Source organism: Anomaloglossus baeobatrachus, chromosome 5 (genome assembly GCF_048569485.1).
Source record: "Anomaloglossus baeobatrachus isolate aAnoBae1 chromosome 5, aAnoBae1.hap1, whole genome shotgun sequence".
NCBI lineage: Eukaryota > Metazoa > Chordata > Amphibia > Anura > Aromobatidae > Anomaloglossus > Anomaloglossus baeobatrachus.
This window is the reverse complement of record NC_134357.1, coordinates 83,755,938-83,775,900: the sequence shown is the minus strand read 5'-3', so window position 1 is coordinate 83,775,900 and position 19,963 is coordinate 83,755,938. Positions and strand designations below refer to the sequence as shown.

The following is a 19,963-nucleotide window of genomic DNA, read 5'->3' as shown; positions in this document are numbered from 1 at the left end:
TGGCTCCGCCCACCGAGGAGTTCACAGCTCTGGAGGCGGGAAGAACCGGCAGATAAGCTAGGGAAGTGAAGGAGTAAACAGCTAAGATGAGTTAAGGAAGTGAAAGTAGAAGGAAGTGAAGTGGTAGAGGAGCAAAGGAGAACACTGGAGAAAAGGAGTAAAAGTGAGAGTAGAAAAGCCTGAAGTGCTCCAGCTGTGTGCAGGACAGAGTCAGCAAGGTCAGCAACGGCGGTGATTGTCCGGAGGGGTGACCGTTTGGAAGTTCCTGGAAGGACCGCGGACGGGTGGTGGCCCAGCGGTCTGGAGCAGTGTACAAAGGACAGTCAGCACCAGGGCAGGGGCCTCTCGGACCCCGGCAAGGCTAGGAGTCGCCATAATTTGCCAAATCCGTCAGTGAAGGGGACGTCGATCCCCCAACAACCAAGTCCCGAAGGCAACAGCCCAACCATTACAGTAGAGACACCGCCACCGCCAGGGCACCAGTTTGTAAGGGCCAGCGCCTGCGGGCAAAGAGTAGAGCTCCTCCGGTCCAGCTTGAAGCCGGGGAGCGGGTTACCAGTGGGAACCCATCGAGACCATCAACAACATTAGGTGCAGGAAAAGGGACATCACCGTCACCTACTGGGGAAAGCAAGTGCAGCCGTCCGTGGGAACCGTCTTTCCAGCCGTGTGTTTTACCGAGAACTGTGTCAACGTCTCAGGCTGAGTGAGTACCACAGTGCCGCAAGGCACAGCGCTGCACCCGCGTCCCTGCGCCCACCAAGCCCTGCATCTCCCACCTCATCACTGGGCCCCGGGATCACCAACCCCTACCCACGGAGGGGCAACACAACAACTTGCTGCTTCACACCATCACTCCTGGGATCCCCACACCGAGCAGCGGTGGTGCTAACAAATCACCACAACCGTGGGTGGCGTCACGGACAATAGACTATATCCCAAAACCCAATCCCCTTTCACTCACGGGCGAGGAGTGCCGCTCGAGAACCCCCGGGATCCGGCCCACCGCTCGAGCCACCACTGAGCAGCAGCCGGACCCGAGCAGAGGGGTGAGCGCGGTGCTGACACCCTCCTCCCCGCCCACGACATGTGCTGCCACAGGAACGAGGAACAACTTCGTTACTGCTGCAGTAACGATAATTGAGAATGGACCCCCATGTCACCGATGAGCGATTTTGCACGTTTTTGCGACGATGCAAAATTGCTCATCGGTGTCACACGCAACAACATCGCTAATGCGGCCGGATGTGCGTCACCAATTCCGTGACCCCAACGACTCAGCATTAGCGATATTGTAGCGTGTAAAGCCCCCTTTAGGCTAGTTTCACACTTGCATTTTTTTCCTTCAGTCGCAATTCGCCGTTTTGGAAAACAGCGGAATCCTTTATTCATGATTCATTGCGACTGATGGCCCTGCGTTGCATCCGCCGGGCGGAAAGAACACAGCATGTAGCGTTTTTCTGCGCTTCTCAGAGCGTCAAAAAAAACGCAATGTGCTGGATTCCGTTGGCGTCCGTCATTTTTATAATGGAAGCCTATGGTGGCGGAATCTGGCGGAATCCGTCATTTGACGGATTCCTGTGACAGATCCGTCTTTACACAACTGAGCATGCTCAGTTGAGTAAATTGCTGTAAAAAAAAGCTACAACGGATTCCGTTGTTTTGCAGCATCCGTCGCATCAGTTGTGCCACTATATGCAACGCATCCGTTACATCCGTCACACAACGCAATGTGACGCATGCCGCACAACGCAAGTGTGAAACTAGCCTTATTACACTTTGGCTGTTTTTAGTGCTGTGTATACTTTGCGGTTGCAACTAGTTGGGTGTAGAAATAAAAGCTCCCAGCAGATGGCAGTGACAGCCTTCACTATCTGCACCAAGACACAGGAAGACAAGTGCAGTAAACTTTGCTCTCTTCCCACAATGCAGTGCAGGCAGCAATCATGTCTAAACCAAAGGTGCTGGAGCTGTTCTATGATGTGGTCTCCCCCTACTCCTGGCTGGGGTTTGAGGTGAGAGGTTTTACCTGGATCATTGCTACTTTATTTACTTACAGCGCTATACTATACCTGTTGTTATATAGCTGCATTTATGTGGCTGTAATAAGGTTCTGTGCCTGATGCTTATTTCAATTGTCCAGTTCAAAACTTTGATGCTTAAGTACACTGCCGTGGAGTGCGGTATTATTTATGTGCACTGTTGATTTTGTGTGTATTGTTCATATGTCACTTATTCTGTAAATAGAAGAGATCATTGAAGAACTAATTAAAATGTGACTTCACGCTGCCTATGTATTTGGGCCATATACTCGCCTGGTGACAAAATGTCCATATCATCATTTTGGAGCAGATGTAACCGTCCACAACAGACAGATCTGCAGAAACCTTCCACGTAAAGCTACAACAGATTGTACAGATTCGCTGCTGTAGACTGTTCTCATACTGACTCACGTTTTCATGTATTTTTTTTCTGTGCGGCTGTTTCCCCCCCCCCCACCCTCTCCCCAAAAAAAATAACAATATCAAACTCATCCTTTTCAAATCGTAAATAAAATGCCTAGCAAGCTGATCTTATTCATATGAGTTTCATCTATGTACTTTTCATTTTTTACTGTAATATGTGTAATCATTGATTTAACTTTTATTTCATAAATTAATATTACACACAGTGGTGTAACTAGAGTTCCATGGGCCTGGTGCAGAATTTGGACTTTCATCCCCATGCCCCTGTAGTGTTCTAAATAATATAAAGACATGTGTTGCAACCCCCCCCCCCTCATATATCTCCCCATCCTGTGCCTCATCCTGGTAAGTATGTCCTCCATTGTGGTATACAGTTTATGTCCCTATCTTGGTATACATGTCTCTCATTGTGGTCTCCCATCCTGGGCCCCTTCCTGGTAACTATGTCCCTCATTCTGGTAAATAAGTTCCCGTGCTGAGCCCCTTCGTGGTAAATATGCCCCCTATCCTGGTAAATATGTCTTCCATCCTGGTATATATGTTCCCCATCCTAAGCCCATCCTGGCCTTTATGTTCCAATTAAAAACCCAATCCTGGTATATATGTTCCCCATTCTGGTAAATAGCTTCCTATCCTGGTAAATACGTTCCCATCCTAAGCACCTTTACAGTAAATATTCCCCCTATCCTGGTAAATATGTCTCTCATCCTGATATATCTATCCCTTTCCTTGGCCCCATCCTTGTAAATATGTCTCCCATCCTAGTTTATATTCCTCCATCCTGAGCCCCTTGGTAGTAAATATGTCTCCCATCTTGGGAAATATATACACCATTCTAGGCCCCATCCTGGTATATATGTCCCTCATCTTGTTATATATGTTCCACATCCTGCACCGGGTGCAGGTATATATGTCCCCATCCTGGTATATATGTATTTATCTTGGGACACATTCTGGTATATATGGCTCCATTTTGGCATATGTTCTTATCCTGCGCCCAGTTGGTACAGTGGAACTTCGCTTAACGAGTAACCCAGCTAACGAGAATTTCGCTTAACAAGCAAAGCTTTCTGTAAATTTGTAACTCGGTTTACGAGAAAGCTTTGCTGTACGAGCAAAATCCTCACCGCACACACTTCCGGTTCCGTACATCCACCGCGCTCTGACCCGCTCTTGCAGTCCACACACACAAACACACAAACAAACACGCACGCACACACATACAGTATTTTGCTCACCTTACCTTCTGTTCCATCGCCGGTCTCATGGTTCTTGTAGTTCACCGGCTCATCACGACGATGGAGGAATCCTCGCGGTGAACTACAAGACCAAGGAGGAGTGAAATTTACTATTTTAGTTGTCTTCTTAGGCTGTGTTCACATTTCCATCTTTTTGCATCAGTCACAAAATATTTTGCAGGAATCCGTTTTTTCCCCATAGGCTTGTATTAGCGACGGATTGTGACTGATGGCCCTGCGCTGCATCTGCAGCCTGACAATCAGTCATTTACTGACTAACCGGCAGGCGGTAGGAAGTACGCAGCATGTAACGTTTTTTGTGTGCAACGGATCGTTTTTTTACTGTGAGCATGTGCACAGTAAAAAACCATGATGGATTGTAAATTCAGTTCCAGAGGCAGGAACGATCAGCTGATGTCCCTGCGGCCGGCTTTGAGAGCGATCAGCTGATCGTTCTCTCTCTCTCCTTTTTACACTGAAATCATTTCACCAATGGAATCCGCTTTCTCATGACTATCAATTACACTTCTTGTCACCCGTTGTACAACGCATCAGTCACAAGCGTTAACCAACGCAGGTGACTGATGCAAAAAAACGGAAATGTGAACATAGCCTTAATTGGCTTAAATTTCCAGTTCTGGGACTGAGCGACGCTATCCTGCATGCTCAGTGCCGGTCACATGACCCCCTGGTGCTGTAGCCTCTGGTATTTGCTGATGTCACGTCAAGTTCCGGGCACTCAGAGTTGACGTTACATCAGGGGATGTCGGCGCCACTCACACTGATTGACTGGGCAGTGATTACCGCACGTCACAGGCCAGCATCGAGGGGAGGATCTGGAGGATGGTACGGGTGCCAGTGTGGAGCGGCGAAGAGGGCTTAGCATCTGGCAGATTTGTGAGGTACGGGGTGCCAGTGTAGAGTACAGGGAGGGTTTCTTCAGCTTCCCCCCCACCCCCCCATCGCGCAAGTATCTGATCGCACTATCCAGCACATCCGCCCGCTCTGCTCAGCTGTCAGGAGAGTGTGCAGTGGCGGGCAGTGTGATCCTGTACTCCCACGAGCAGTACAGGTGACCGGACGCAGCTAGAGACTGACAAGTTGGTGACAGTAGCACACCATGTATTAGAGCAGAGCATGTCACCAACTTTCTCTGCTTTGTCACCTATCGTGCTGCATGTCACCAACTTACTCCACACTGTGACTTGTTGAGCTGCATGGGACCAACTTTCTGAGCTGCATGGGACCAACTTTCTCCACTCTATCACCTGCACAAGAAGTCACAGACTGGAGCAAGTTGGTGACATGCATCACAGAGTCTCTCTATCTCTCTATCTCTCTCGTTGTATTTATTTATAATAAAGTAGATTTTCTCTGTGTGATGTCTTTTTTTTTTTTTTTCTTTTTCTTTTAACCCTTTATTGGAGATTCTTAATGGCCGGGTCAAACTTGGCCTGACATTAAGAATCTCGGGCTTTATACCAGCTGGTAAAACAAAGCTGATATTAAGCCCTTATTACCCAGCGTTCCACCCGGCAACAGGGCCGCTGAAGAGTTTGGTACAGCGTCAGAAGATGGCGCTTCGATGAAAGCGAAATTTTCTGGGGCGCCTGTGGACTGCAATTCACAGCAGGGTGGGGGGAGGGGGGGCAGAAAGCTTGGGCCACCCTGCGCTGCAGATTCCAATCCCCAGCTGCCTAGTTGTACCTGGCTGGACACAAAAAATGGGCGTTTCATGAAATAATTAAAAAAAAGGGCTTCCCTATATTTTTGGTTCCCAGCTGGGTACAAATAGGCAGCTGGGGGTTGGGGGCAGCCTGTACCTGCCTGCTGTACCTGGCTAGCATAGGACGTGGGCTTCGCCATATTGTTGTTTTTTTTGTTTTTTTGGGGGGGGGTTTGGTTAAAAAACTTAAAAAGAAAAAAAAAAAAAAAAAAGCGCTTCCCTGGATTTTCCATTGCCAGTGAAGGTAACAGCAAGCAGTGGGGGTTAGCAGCCAGTAGCTGCTTGGGTTACCCTTAGCGATAGAAAATGCAGAGGATGCCCACGCATTTTTTTTTTTTTTTTTTTTTTTTTACCCTTCCATAACATGCAGGGAGGAGTTGGGTGGTGTGCTGAGTGGGTGGGAGATAGATTGCTGGTTACTGCAAAGACTCATGGGAGTTGTAGGAACTGAACCCAGGAAGTCAGGAGAGAAATTAACCCCATCAGAGCTGGAGCCAGAAATGAGGATGTGCTGCTAGAGCACAATAAAAGGTAATATTGCTAAAATAACATAATAGATGTGTGGAGAGGCACATATTAGCAAGATTTATGAAGAAAAAAAAATCAGTTTTGGTAACTGGACAACTTCTTTAAAGTCAATGAATAGTTTTTAAAACCGTATGCAAATTACAAATAATCATTTATTTTATGATCTTTACAGAGGATAGAATATATAATGGTGAATAATATATCCATAGTAAATCCATCACACAAATTGTCATGCTACAAATTTAAAAAATGTACTCCGTAGCTCACATTTTTAACAAAAATGTTTGAAAAAATATGAATAAATGTGTTATTATGTTTTAGTATAGAAAAATAATCTCATTCTCCATCTGTTTTTGTTTTTCTTTTTTCTAATTCGTAACAGATACTATTACGCTATAAGAACATATGGAACATAGACATTCACTTACGCCCTGCGTACCTTGGAGCAATAATGAACGCAACTGGTATGTAACACTAGAAGATGCCTGGTAATATTGTTCCTCAAATGAATGGGTCGACCTGCAATACCAAGTCCCAACCGTTCCTTCTATGTACAGAAGGCCTGAAGGTCCCATGAATTGGCCATCAATGTTACAGTCCTAGAGGATCACTTTAAAGTGGAAAAAAAGGGAAAGTCAGTCAAGAGCTCATTCACACGACTTCCATGAATGAAGTGCAAATTTAGAACCATGGCTGAAATTGGATTCTATCATGGGAGATCAGCAATGCCCTGGTGCTCAACATAAGGCTCATGAATGATGCTATAATATGGTTGGTTGCATGAGTTCTTAAAGAGATCACTTTAAAGGGTTTGTGTCACATCACTAAAACCCATGTTCATATGCCCTCCATAGAGTGAAGACCCCCATATATGACCTCTCTCTATGAGCCAGTATGGAGGTCTGCTATGTTATTATATTTGCATAATATATAAATAGCTTACGTGGAGGGTCATTCATGAGAAAGCCCAGACCACGGTACTCTATATTGTGATGCTGTAAGGAAAAATGAAGACTACTCTGGTGATAACAGTTGATTGCAGGGATAATAAAGGTGATCTGAAGACCATCAATTGCATAGTTGCCAAAACTATCCTGTTTAAAGGGAACCTGTCACCAGTTTTTCCCCTATAAGCTGCAGCCACCACCAGTGAGCCCTTATATACAGAATTCTAGAATACTGTATGTAAGAGCCCAGGCCGCTCTGTAGAATGTAACAGTAGGTTAAAGGGAATAACCCTTTAACCTACTGTATTAACACAATGCTTCAAGTTTAATGCAGGATCCAAAAGTTATTGTTTACAAATCAAAGTCCATTTACCAGTGTAAAGAGAATGAATTGCAGATTTTTTTTGGACTCTAAGGCATGTACACAACATAGGAATGTAGATGCTGTGGACAAGTAGTGCAATAGGGTCTTACCAGATAAAAACCAAATAAATAAAATTAGGAAAAAGTCACCTATAGGGGTTGTGCCAGTCACAACTCCTACATTCACGTAATTTCAAGGTGAAACAGATGCTGCCCTGAAGTAGTCAGAAAGAGATAGATGAAGGAAATCGGGTGTCATGCCGCGCTTATCACCATTCAAGACCAAATAAATTATTCCATGCCTTTATTAGGATGGCTAAGTACAGGTCAACGTGTTTTGGTGGTCGCAGCTCCCTTCCTCAGGACAATAGCAATGGCAAGGATAATCAATTTGGTCTTGAATGGTGATAAGCGCGGTGTGAAACCCGGTTTCCTTCATCTATCTCCTTCTAAGGGGTACTTCACACACAGCGAGATCGCTACTGAGATCGCTGCTGAGTCACGGTTTTTGTGACCTCATGCGCAGCGATCTGGCCCCTGCTGTGAGATCGCTGCTCGTTACACACAGCCCTGGTTCGTTTTTTTTATTGTTGCTCTCCCGCTGATAAGCACACATCGCTGTGTGTGACAGCGAGAGAGCAACAATCCTGAATGTGCAGGGAGCAGGAGCCGGTGTCTGACAGCCTGCGGTAAGCTGTAACCAAGGTAAATATCGGGTAACCAAGGTGGTTACCCGATATTTACCTTCGTTACCAGCCTACGCAGCTCACACTGCCAGTGCCGGCTCCTGCTCCCTGCACACGCCAAGCTAAGCGGTGTGCGCTGGTAACTAAGGTAAACATCGGGTAACCATACCCGATGTTTACCTTAGTTACCAGTGTCCGCAGCTTCCAGACGCCGGCTCCGTGCAAGCGCAGCGTCGCTTGCACGTCGCTGCTGGCTGGGGGCTGGTCACTGGTCATTGGTGAGATCTGCCTGATTGACAGCTCACCAGTGACCATGTAGCGACGCAGCAGCGATCCTGACCAGGTCAGATCGCTGGTGGGATCGCTGCTGCGTCGCTAAAGTGTGACGGTACCCTTAGTACAGGACATAAGAATACACTTTTTTTTTTTTATTCTTAATTGTAGCAGAGCTGGGAACACTTTGTCTTGATCACAGGACATACTTTAAAAGTATGAACACTGAAAAACATCAAACTTTTATCTCTGATAAGAAATAATTGTATCACAAATGAGGCAGAGATGATTTTTCACTTTTGTGAATTGACTTTCATACGTGGAAATATGGTCTAAAAGTTTTAAGGCCTTCATAACCCATGGGGGATAATAACCAGCACGCAGATCCTATTATTCCATAAGATTAACCTGTGTTCAGATGTATTCTAAAATCTATTGATTTCATATCAGGGGGATAATTAGCAATGTTAAGGGGAATCTGTCACCAGGTTTTTTCCATTATAAACTGCGGCCACCACCAGTGAGCCTTTATATCCAGCTTTCTAGAATACTGTATATACAGTAAGTGCCGAAGCCGATCCGTATAACATAAAAAGACGTTTTATTATACTCACCTGCTGGGTGGTCCGGTATCGGTGCAGTGCCTCTTCTCTTCTTTCCGTCGCCATCCTCCTTCACTGCTTTGTATGGGTGACACGTCTTACATCATCCACACCGTGTCCTCCATCGCGCTCCTGCGCACTCGCACTTCTCTCTGCCCTGCTGAGGGTAGGGCAAAGTACTGTAGTGCGCATGCGCAGGTGCTCTGACCTTTAACCACACTTGCACATTACAGTACTTTGCTCTGCCCTCAGCAGGGCAGAGAGAAGTGCGAGTGCGCAGGAGCGCGATGGAGGATACTGTGTGGATGACGTATGATCCCTCATCCACACGAAGCAGGGAAGGAGAAGGGCGTTTGCAAGCAGTGAGAAGGTGTCGGGTCAAGATCATTGATGCCCATTGCACCGGACCACCCAACAAGTGAGTATAATAAGAGCTCTTTTTTTTTTTACATTTTTCAGATCAGCTTGGGCACTTATATACAGCATTCTACAACACTGTATAGAAGAGCTTACAGGTGGTGGCCGCAGTTTATAGGGGACAAATCTGGTGACCGGGTCCCTTTTAAAAAATATAATGTAGGTGATGCATTCCCTAAGCATCAGAAATGACTCTCATTATTATGTATAGGAAACTCACCACCTGCCATGGTTCCAAAGAGAGGTGCCTACATGAGACAGGATGTGGAACGGCTGACTGAGTTTTATCAGGTTCCTTTACAACAACCAAGTGATTTCTTTGAAGTTGCAATTAAGAAAGGTTAGTATTTACTTTATTGGTAAGGAGTATGTGGGATAGACTTTGTGATGCAAAATGAGGCTACATTGCATAACTTTTGGGTACATTTAGGATGTATGCGCATAACACACCCACCAGAGCCATGGGGCACTCGGAACAGGGCCCGTTCTGTTGAGAGATCAAGGCGGCAGGGCCCGACTCCATGATCCTGAGGGATATTTACAGGGGATAAGTCATGATGCCACCTGTGGTATTCGGCAATGTATGGCCGACGCTGCTGGATGGGACCACTGGGGCAGATGGTGATGCAGCAATGATGGTAACGCTCCCCACAGGTGGAGCTGGGCCCCAGGGCAGAGTATGTAGTTTTTAGTAGGTAAAATGTTTGTGTAGAGCGCAGCTAGTGGCGCAGACAATGAATCTAGGACACAGTGGGGTGCGGTCATGAGGTGTTTACTCGCAGTTGGCAATTCCAGGTTATCACTATCGGCCGGTCAAATACTGCCCTTGCAGTGCTGAGTCCTGCGGTAACGGGATCCAGCCAATCCCCAGGTAATTTGGAGGCATTTAGCCGGTGTCCCTTTCTGCAGTCCCTTTCCAGGTCGTCTTCCTGCGCTGGCTTCCCCCTCATGCCCTTAGCCGGTGTCCACGGGCCTTGTTTGGGAGGCTCCTCTGCCCTATCCCCAGGCCCTATGTGGTCACCATTTCAGCTAATTCGTGTGTGGCTTCGGCACTTTAAAGATATCTCAACCCCCAGGTTGCTAGTTGAGCCTGGTTGTTCTTCACTACTCTGGGGCCAGTTCACCCTTGCAGCCTAGTCCCTCCACACGGTGCGTCGGATGTGCATGCGAGCCCCCTTGGTGGATATGCCACTTTCCTTGCCTCTGGGACCCCTTCTTCCTCTCCTGGACGCCCTTCTTGTCCTGAGATGAGCTCCACCGGCTCGAGTCCTCAGAACTTTCCTCTTCCGTTCTCCTCCTCTGTTCTCCTCCAAACTGAGTGCTCCTTTTCTCTATCGTTTCATTGGGGGACACAGGACCATGGGTTATGCTGCTGTCACTAGGAGGCTGACACTAAGTAAACATAAAAAAGTTAGCTCCTCCCTAGCAGCATACACCCCGAGCCGGAGGCGGGCTCAGATCAGTTTTTAGCTTAGTGTCGTAGGAGGCTGATGTGGTTCGTCTCGGCCCCCCTCAGCCATGTATGTTTTTGCGCTTTTTTATTTTATTTCGGCGCCGCTCATCGCTCTCATACCTGTCGTCTTCTTCTCTGCAGGTATTCGCTTCACTCATTCTCCGCAGCCCCGTGGGTACCGCTCCCCAGGGTCGCAGGGGCTTGAGACTTCGGGGCCCTCTCCCCCGCCCGTCCCCGTGGTACCACTCCCGGGGGTGCGCGTGTGGGCAGGTTGTTTTGTGGGCACCCCTGATTCGCCCTGAGGTATCACCCCAAAGGGCGTACAGGGGAATACAGCAGGGATGGAACCTCAGCAGCGTTTGTGATAGATGGGGCCCTGTCACGCTGCCTTCTCCTGATAGGGGGCTGTCTACCCCCATCATGATGCCTACTACCCTGCCTTCAGCACGCTCTCCCCCGGAGCCTTCCTGGACGAGCAGCGCTGTTCACAGGCAGGGCCAGGGAGCTCTGCCTGCACCGCATCCATCGCTGAGCCGGCGCCGCCGATTGCAGGTAGGATCCGACTTCCCTGCTCTTTCCCCCGGCCCCCTCCATAAATTTAGTCCCCGGCTTCGGCCTAGTCGCTCCTGCGTCCTAGCCACGCCCCCGCTGCATGCTATTGGCCGCCGGTCGTCTCCCTCTGTACCTCCCACTGCTCTGCCTCCTGGCAGATGGTGGGGGCTGTGAATCCTCCAGACTTTTCGCGCCGGAATCCTGCTCCTCCCCCAGCCTCCTCCAGCGTCCCCTCTCCATTTTAGCCTGCCTCTGGTCCCCTGAGGCTGCAGCACGCCGGCGTTCTGAGTTTTCTGGCCAGCTCATTCCTGGACTCCACTTCTGGACTGGTGGGCAGCACGCAGGACCTGGGTAAGCTCTGCTCCTAAGGAGTAGCCCTCACTAGGTAGCATTCTCTGAGTTTAGGGACGAGTTAACCCTCTCCTGTCTCCTTCCTAGCAGCCACCAGGGAGAGTACCTGTGTGCACCATGCCTAAGGCTAAGCCCACCCAATCCAAGCAGGCCCCCTTTGCACTATTTTTTGCATGCTCCTCCTGCAGCTCCAAATTTTCCCAGGGTCAGGACGCCCCACTATGCTCCGTCTGTTCTACAGAAGCGCAGCCTCCGCAGGACTCCGCGGCCGACGCTTCTGATACCGCAGACGCCACAGCGCCATATGCTGCAGGGCCCTGCGTCCCGCCCCCCCCCCGACTGGCTAGCGTCCCTGTCCCAGTCCGTAGATTCCCTCTCTGAGGCTTCTCGGACCATCGCGCAAGCTCTACGCCTGCTGCCGACGCTCGCCCAGATTCCCGCAGACCCGGCGCAATTGCCCCCGGAGCAGGTGAGCCCCGTTGCAGGGTCCTCCTCTGCTGCTCAGAAACGGACCCGCCGGGTCTCGTCCTCAGACTCTTCCCAGGTTTCACCTTCATCCCCAGGTCCAGACCGTCAGTCCTCCAGGGAGGCTTCTGACTGCTCCGAGGATGATTCCGATGCGGTACCCCTACAGGACTCAGAGCAGGCGGCCGATATTCGGCACATGGTAAATAGCCTGATAGAAGCCGTAAACCAGACCTTGAAGGTACAGGTGGACCCAGTCTCCTCCCAGAGCACCCAGGTCTCCTTTAAGCGGGTGAAGCGGGCCCAGAACACATTCAGCGGACATCCAGAATTCGCTGAGTTACTGCGCAGCCACAGGCAACAGCCGGACAGGGTATTTACCAGCGGTAAGTCCATCGATTTGCATTATCCCTTTCCTGAGGGTCTTCGAAAGGATTGGGCAGGTTCCCCTGTGGTTGACCCCCCAGTCTCCCGCCTGTCTTCTCACACAGTCCTTCCACTCACTAACGGTACGTCTCTCAAAGATCCTACGGACCGTACTATTGACAGGTTGGCCCGTTCCGCCTTCGAGGCAGCGGGCTCATCCCTCTCTCCGGCCTTCGCCTCGGTTTGGGTGGCGAAGGCCCTGATGTCCTGGGCGGACACGCTACGCGGCGGTCTCCGCGCCATTCCTACCAATCCGGACCTGGTTCCCATCGCCTCGCAGATTTCCCTCGCGGGTGAGTACTTGCTCAATGCAGCCCTGGCGTCTGCAAGTTTCGCGACCCAGGCCGCCAGCAACAATGTGGCCATCCGTCGAGCCCTTTGGCTCCGCTCCTGGAACGCGGATGCGGCCTCTAAGAAGTCACTAACTTCCCTGCCCTTCCTAGGGGAGCGTCTCTTCGGAGATAGGCTGGACCAGCTGATCTCCGATGCAACGGGAGGAAAGAGTACATCTCTCCCCCAATTGCGCCCCAAGCGCTTCCAGAATCGGCGCTCCACCGCTCGTTTCCGGTCCTTTCGCAGCTTCAGCTCCAATCCCCAGCCGCGGAAAAGCCGCTCTCCTCCGAGAGACAGGAAGACCCCGTCATTCAAGTCCAATCCCGCCTGGCGTTCACGCCCCCGCCAGTCCACGAGATCCTCTTCTGGTTACCGCCGTCGTTCCTCCAAGTGACTCGCGGTCGGCGCGCAACAGCGCCAGACTTGTGGGAGGGCGCCTGTCTCGTTTTCAGCATGTGTGGATCCCCCTGACCGCCGATGCCTGGGTCAGAGAGATCATCACATCAGGCTACAAAATAGAATTCGAGGCAAAGCCACCGAGACGTTTTTTCCTATCTCGCCCTCCCGAGTCTACCGCGCGGGCTCGCGCGTTCTTTCACTCCATAGACTCCCTCCTCCGAACCGGAGTCGTGGTACCAGTCCCTCCCGCAGAGCGTTTCAAGGGGTTCTATTCCAACCTTTTCGTGGTCCCCAAAAAGGACGGCTCTGTCCGTCCCGTCCTCGACCTAAAGCTTCTGAACAGGTCGGTGAGACCTCGGCCGTTTCGAATGGAGTCACTCCGGTCCGTCATCGCGTCCATGGAGGTAGGCCAATTCCTGGCATCGCTGGATATTCAAGACGCCTATCTTCACGTCCCGATAGCCACCTCTCACCAACAGTTCCTCCGTTTTGCGATAGCGGAAGATCACTTCCAGTTCACAGCTCTTCCCTTCGGCCTCGCATCCGCACCCAGGGTCTTTACGAAGATCATGGCTGCTGCCATGTCCGTCCTGCATGCCAGGGGTGTCATGGTCATCCCGTACTTGGACGATATGTTGATAAAGGGCTCTTCTTTCGAGGACTGTCGTCTCGGGGTTCAGGTCACGATCGACACCCTTTCACGGTTAGGGTGGCTGATAAATCGGAAGAAGTCCTCTCTGATCCCGGCCCGTCGGATCACCTTTTTAGGCATGGTATTCGATACCATCCAAGGGCGAGTTTTCCTCACACAGGAGAAGATCTCCTCCCTACAACGAGGACTCCGCGCTCTTCGGCGTCAGCGCCAAGTGTCCATCAGGTTCGGCATGCGAGTCCTCGGTCGTATGGTGGCGGCGATGGAAGCGGTACCCTTTGCACAGTTCCATCTCCGGCCACTCCAGCTGGCCTTGCTGAAGAAGTGGGACAGATCTCCCTTTTCTCTGGACCGCAGGTTTCATCTTTCGCCGGAGACCCGCAACTCCCTCCGTTGGTGGCTCAATCAGCGCAACCTCGCATCAGGGAGGTCTTTCCTCCCGCTCCACTGGAAGATAGTGACCACCGACGCCAGTCTCCAGGGCTGGGGAGCAGTGTTTCGACATCACACAGCGCAGGGCCGATGGTCACCGAGAGAGAGTTGTCTCCAGATCAACATTTTGGAGATAAGAGCCATCCGGCTAGCCTTGCAGCAGTTTCGGCACCTAGTACAGGGTTGCCCGGTCAGGATCCAGTCGGACAATGCGACGGCGGTGGCGTACATCAACCACCAAGGCGGCACAAGAAGTGTCGGGGCGATGCGAGAAGTCAAGAAGATATTGCACTGGGCCGAGTGTCATCACTCCCTGATCTCAGCGGTACACATCCCAGGCGTGGACAATTGGGCGGCGGACTTCCTCAGCAGGGAAGGCCTCGCCTCCGGAGAATGGTCCCTCAACCGGGAAGTCTTCAACCAGATCTGCGACAGATGGGGAGTTCCGGACGTGGACCTAATGGCCTCCCGGTTCAACCGTCAAGTTCCGCACTTTGTAGCGCGATGCCGCGACCGCTTGGCTTTAGGAGTCGACGCCCTCACCCTGTCATGGAGCCAGTTCAGTCTCCCGTACATCTTCCCTCCGCTCCCTCTAATTCCGAGGGTCCTCAAGAAGATCAAGGCGTAAGGGATACCGGTCATCCTAGTGGCTCCGGACTGGCCCAGGCGAGCATGGTTCGCGGAACTAACTCAGCTCCTCGCAGACGCTCCGTGGCGCCTTCCAGACCGTCCAGATCTCCTGCAGCAGGGGCCTCTCTTCCATCAGAACTCACAGGTCCTAAATTTGACGGCCTGGCCATTGAATCCTGGGTTCTAGCTAAGGCTGGTTTTTCCTCAAGAGTGATTCAGACAATGATTAGGGCCAGGAAGCCATCTTCATCAAAGATTTACCACCGCACGTGGAAAGTTTTCTTCAGGTGGTGTGAAGAGCAGAATATTTCTTCTCCTCTCGCCTTCTCCCTTCCTTCCCTGTTGGCATTCTTGCAGTCAGGCCTAGATGCGGGTCTCTCGCTCGCAACACTAAAGGGCCAGATATCGGCGTTATCAATCCTGTTTCAGAAGCCACTGGCCGCTCGTTCACAGGTTAAGACCTTCATCCAGGGAGTAGCCCACCTGGCACCGCCGTACCGTCGGCCTCTAGAACCGTGGGACCTTAATCTAGTCCTAGGGTCACTTCAGGGCTCCCCATTCGAGCCCTTGCGAGAATCTTCCCTGTCTCACCTGTCTTGGAAGGTGGTGTTTCTTGTTGCCATCACTTCTATTCGCAGGACGTCAGAGCTGGCAGCTCTCTCTTGTCGTTCCCCCTTTTTGATTTTTCACCAGGACAAAGCGGTTCTCCGTCCAGATCCCGCTTTTCTCCCAAAGGTGGTCTCCCCGTTCCATCTTAACGAGGAAATCATCCTTCCATCCTTCTGTCCTGGCCCCTCTCACAGCTTGGAGAGGTCCTTGCACACCCTGGACCTAGTGCGTGCACTTAGAATTTATGTCTCCAGGACCGCGCCGTTCCGTAAGTCAGATGGTCTGTTTGTTCTCCCTTCTGGTCCCAAGAAGGGTGAATCGGCATCCAAGGCCACAATTGCCAGATGGATCCGTTCCGCCATATCAGAGGCCTACCGGATTCGGGACAAGTCTCCGCCGCGGGGGGTAAAGGCGCACTCTACCCGCGCAGTGGGCGCCTCTTGGGCGATTAGGCATCAGGCGTCGGCCGACCAGGTCTGCAAGGCCGCCACCTGGTCTAGCCTGCACACCTTTACTAGGTTCTACCACGTTCACACCCAAGCATCGGCAGATGCTATTTTTGGGAGAAAGGTCTTGCAGGCAGCAGTTGCGCACCTGTAATAGGGTGGCAGCATTCAATTATAGTGCAAGCCCGCCGAGGGAGGTTGTTGTTGTCTGCCTCTGCGGGTTTTTCGGTATTCCCACCCAGGGACTGCTTTTGGACGTCCCATGGTCCTGTGTCCCCCAATGAAACGATAGAGAAAGTAGGATTTTTGTGTAATCACCGTAAAATCTCTTTCTCTGAGTCTTCATTGGGGGACACAGCACCCACCCTGCTTGGTTTTTTGGTTGATTCAATTGCATTTGCCTGCTATTTTTTCAGTGGTCTTATGTTCATAGACCTCTTGTTTGCACGGCTGCATTGTTTTAGTTACAACTTGTGTTTATGTATGGTGATTCTGGTACTCCTCCTACTGCTTGTGCACCAACTGATCTGAGCCCGCCTCCGGCTCGGGGTGTATGCTGCTAGGGAGGAGCTAACTTTTTTATGTTTACTTAGTGTCAGCCTCCTAGTGACAGCAGCATAACCCATGGTCCTGTGTCCCCCAATGAAGACTCAGAGAAAGAGATTTTACGGTGAGTACACAAAAATCCTACTTTTCCACCCTCCTCTCCACCCATCCCTCTACTTAAGCTCCACCTTCAGACAGGCTCAGGGGCTGTGCTCTCCCTTAGGAGCAATCTTTCCCTAACCCTGGCACGAAGTGGTGTAGTTATGGCTATGGGTGTGTGGACAACAGCCTGTGCCCCCTCCTTACCAAAGAATGGGGTACCACACCTCTGGCTGAGGTGCAGTACCTCTGTGGCGACTGGACCCTCAGGGGCGCCACACACACGTTGCGGTTTTTTTTCTGAATTTTTCAATGCAAATTTGTCACAAAACCTGAAGAGAATCCTGATGCCATTAAAGTCAGTGAGAATCCTGAAGTCTCAGGTACACATTACTTTTTTTGTGACTTGCAGATTTGGTGTAGAAAATAATCTGCAGCATGTTAATTTTGTCAGTGTTTTTGCAGAATTTTTTTCATCCAGTGAGTTCAAATAACGCAGGCTGATTGTGGATTTGCTACGTTTTTGTAGCATTTTTACATGCATGTTTAGATATAGATAAGGCTAGTTTCACACTTGCGTTGTGCGGCATCCATCGCATTGCGTTGTGTGACGGATGTAATGGATGCGTTGCATATAGTGGCACAACCGATGCGATGGATCCTACAAAACAACGCAATCCGTTGTAGTTGGTTTTTTTTTTTTTTTTTTGGTTTTTTTTTTTTCAGCGATTATTCAACTGAGCATGCTCAGTTGTGTAAAGACGGATCCGTCACAGGAATCCGTCAAAAGACGTATTCCGCCACCTTAGGCTTCCATTATAAAAATGACGGACGCCGGAATCCTGCACATTGCGTTTTTTTGATGCTCTGGGAAGCGTAGAAAAACGCTACATGCCGGCGGATGCAACGCAAGGCCATCCGTCGCAATGCGTCGTCAATAAAAGTCTATGGGAAACAGCGCACATCCATTAACGGATTGCACTGTTTCCCAAGCGGCGGATTTTGACGGCTACCAAACAACGCAAGTGTGAAAGTACCCTAATAAATAACCTATTTTGCCTCAGTGTCTATATAAGTGTTAAATGTCCCCTGGGTATCCCTGGGGCACATTAATATTTACCCTATGCATCACACTACCATTCATTATTTAAATGTTATTTATACAACCAATGTTTTCATTTTGTGCTCTGGGTCTGTTTTTTGTATCCTATACATTCCCCTATTTTCTCTTTCTAAATAATTTTAGTATGCACAGTATATCCCTTTTGAATTTATGTACCAATAAAGGATTTTTACATTAATCATTGGTGAGGAGTCTTTTTTTTTTTTTTTTCTTTCCTGTTGTATTTATAGAGATGGACAAAGAGAGTGACAGACATATAACATTGCACCCTTTGGAGCTTATTGGATAGCTTTATATGAATAAATAAATAAAAAAAATCGAAGTTGGGTCCCCCCGATTTTTTTTTTTATAACCAGTAAGACAGCTGTGGGCTGATATTATCATGCTGGGAAGGTTCATGATTATTGGGCACTTCCCAGCCTAAAAATACAAGCCCGCAGCCACCCCAAAAGTGGCACTTTGCCTTGGCCCTTCCCGAATGCCCTGCTGCGGTGGCTATTGGGGTAATGGTAGTTGGGGTTGAGGTGTCAGCTGTGAAGTGTGAGCTGGTATCAAGCAATGGTGTTAGTACTGGAGAGTTGTCTATCAGACACCCCCATTACTAACCTAGTAAGTAAAAAGGAAAAAAAAACACACACAAATATTTTATTTGTAAAAACACTTCCCCCCCCCCCCCACAATTTCCCTGGTTCAGCATGCACGTCAGCCGTAGTCCAGGCAATCTAACATAGTCGGCAAATAGAAACCTGAAAGATATAAAGAGAAATAAAAACACAACACTATCCCTCATTCACTAATTTATTAGAAAGCAAAGTTCTCAGGTCTGACGCAGTCTACCCGTTCCCACGATGTTCCTTGATTACCTGGATTAAAGGCTATGGAGCATCAGATGAGATCTCAGAACGAGGCTCCATAGGATTTGAGCTGCAGCCAGTCCCGTAACATGCTGTGCACCGTGAGACCCGGGACACTGATGAGCGGTAACTATTATCTATCTCTATAGTATTCACTAATGTCCAAAAAAAGCTAGAAAAAGCATGCAAAAATGCACAGTAAAAGCAGCAAAACGTGAGTTTTTACCTCTGCATTTTTCCTGTCGAGAGGTAAAAATAGTGCAGAAATTTCTGCATTCAAATACGCAACATGTGCACATACCCTTATACATTGCTTTTTTTTAATTTTGTTAGAACTGCTGGAAAAAGCCAAATACTGAAGTAAGCTATCTCCATCACTATGAATAGAGCATTGGCATGCATGCATTTGTGGTGCCCCTGAGGCTTCAGTTGCCACAGAGGTACTGCACGTCAGCCAGAGGTGTGGTATTCCATCCTGGGTATGGAGGAGGTCACCACCGGTTCACACACAACACTCTCTCAGCAACACCAGATTAGACATGGCAAGGGTGTGATTATACCCGAAACCAGACCGGGAGGAGATGGAGTCTTATGAGTGGGGACACATACAGTAGTTGAGTGTAGAGAAAGACAGGAAGGAGCAGTGGAGGAGCGAAGACCTGTGGCCTGGAGCTGGTACTGCTCGGCCTGGTCACAGACAGAAAGAGTCCTAGAGACCACGGGAAGTGCAACGTCCTCACGTGGCCTTCTTCCACATATAATCTACGGGTGGAAGGACTTGGCTGCAACACAGGGACTGGTCCCTAGGCTAGAGGAGAACAACCTACGTACTCCACTAGTAAAATCAATGGCTGAGGTGACTGCAAGCACCGAAGCCACAACCGCACACAAATTCGCTGGAAGGTGACCCCAGAAGGGACAAGGGATAGCTTCACGCTACTCAAAAGGGTCCGCGGGCACCGCCACAGAGTTCTGTGTGTGAGGGCGCAAAGCAGGAGGGAGAAGCCAGCGCAGGAAGACTACCAGGAAAGGTACACATAAGAAAGGTGCACCGGACTCAAGCTTCGAACTACCCGGGATCAGATGGAGCCCATCACAGTGAAGCCCCAGCACTCTAAAGGTGGTCACTGGCATGTCATGTTACCTTGGAACCTGCTACAATGAGTAAAAACCTTGAGACTACATCCCTGTGTCGCTCCATTTATTCATCCGCGCCTCCCGCCCCTGCAACCCCCACCATCGACCACTACTACCCCCATCTGCCCTGGGGCCCAGCTCTACCTGTGGAAAGCTACACCAACCAAGCTGCATCACAATCTGCCCCAGAGGTCCCCATCCCGCAGCGTCG

At 49.9% G+C, this 19,963-nt stretch overlaps 1 protein-coding gene across 1 annotated transcript in view; it reads left to right on the top strand.

Annotated features, from left to right (window-relative positions):
• The first annotated feature begins 1,933 nt into the window (after positions 1-1,933).
• LOC142310878 (glutathione S-transferase kappa 1-like) overlaps positions 1,934-19,963 on the top strand; it is a 34,020-nt gene continuing 15,990 nt past the window's right edge. Inside the window, exons 1-3 of the mRNA XM_075348654.1 lie at positions 1,934-2,015; positions 6,340-6,421; positions 9,457-9,585. Coding sequence (XP_075204769.1) covers positions 1,947-2,015; positions 6,340-6,421; positions 9,457-9,585 — 280 coding nt within the window. The 5' untranslated portion in view covers positions 1,934-1,946. The remainder of the gene's footprint in view (positions 2,016-6,339; positions 6,422-9,456; positions 9,586-19,963) is intronic.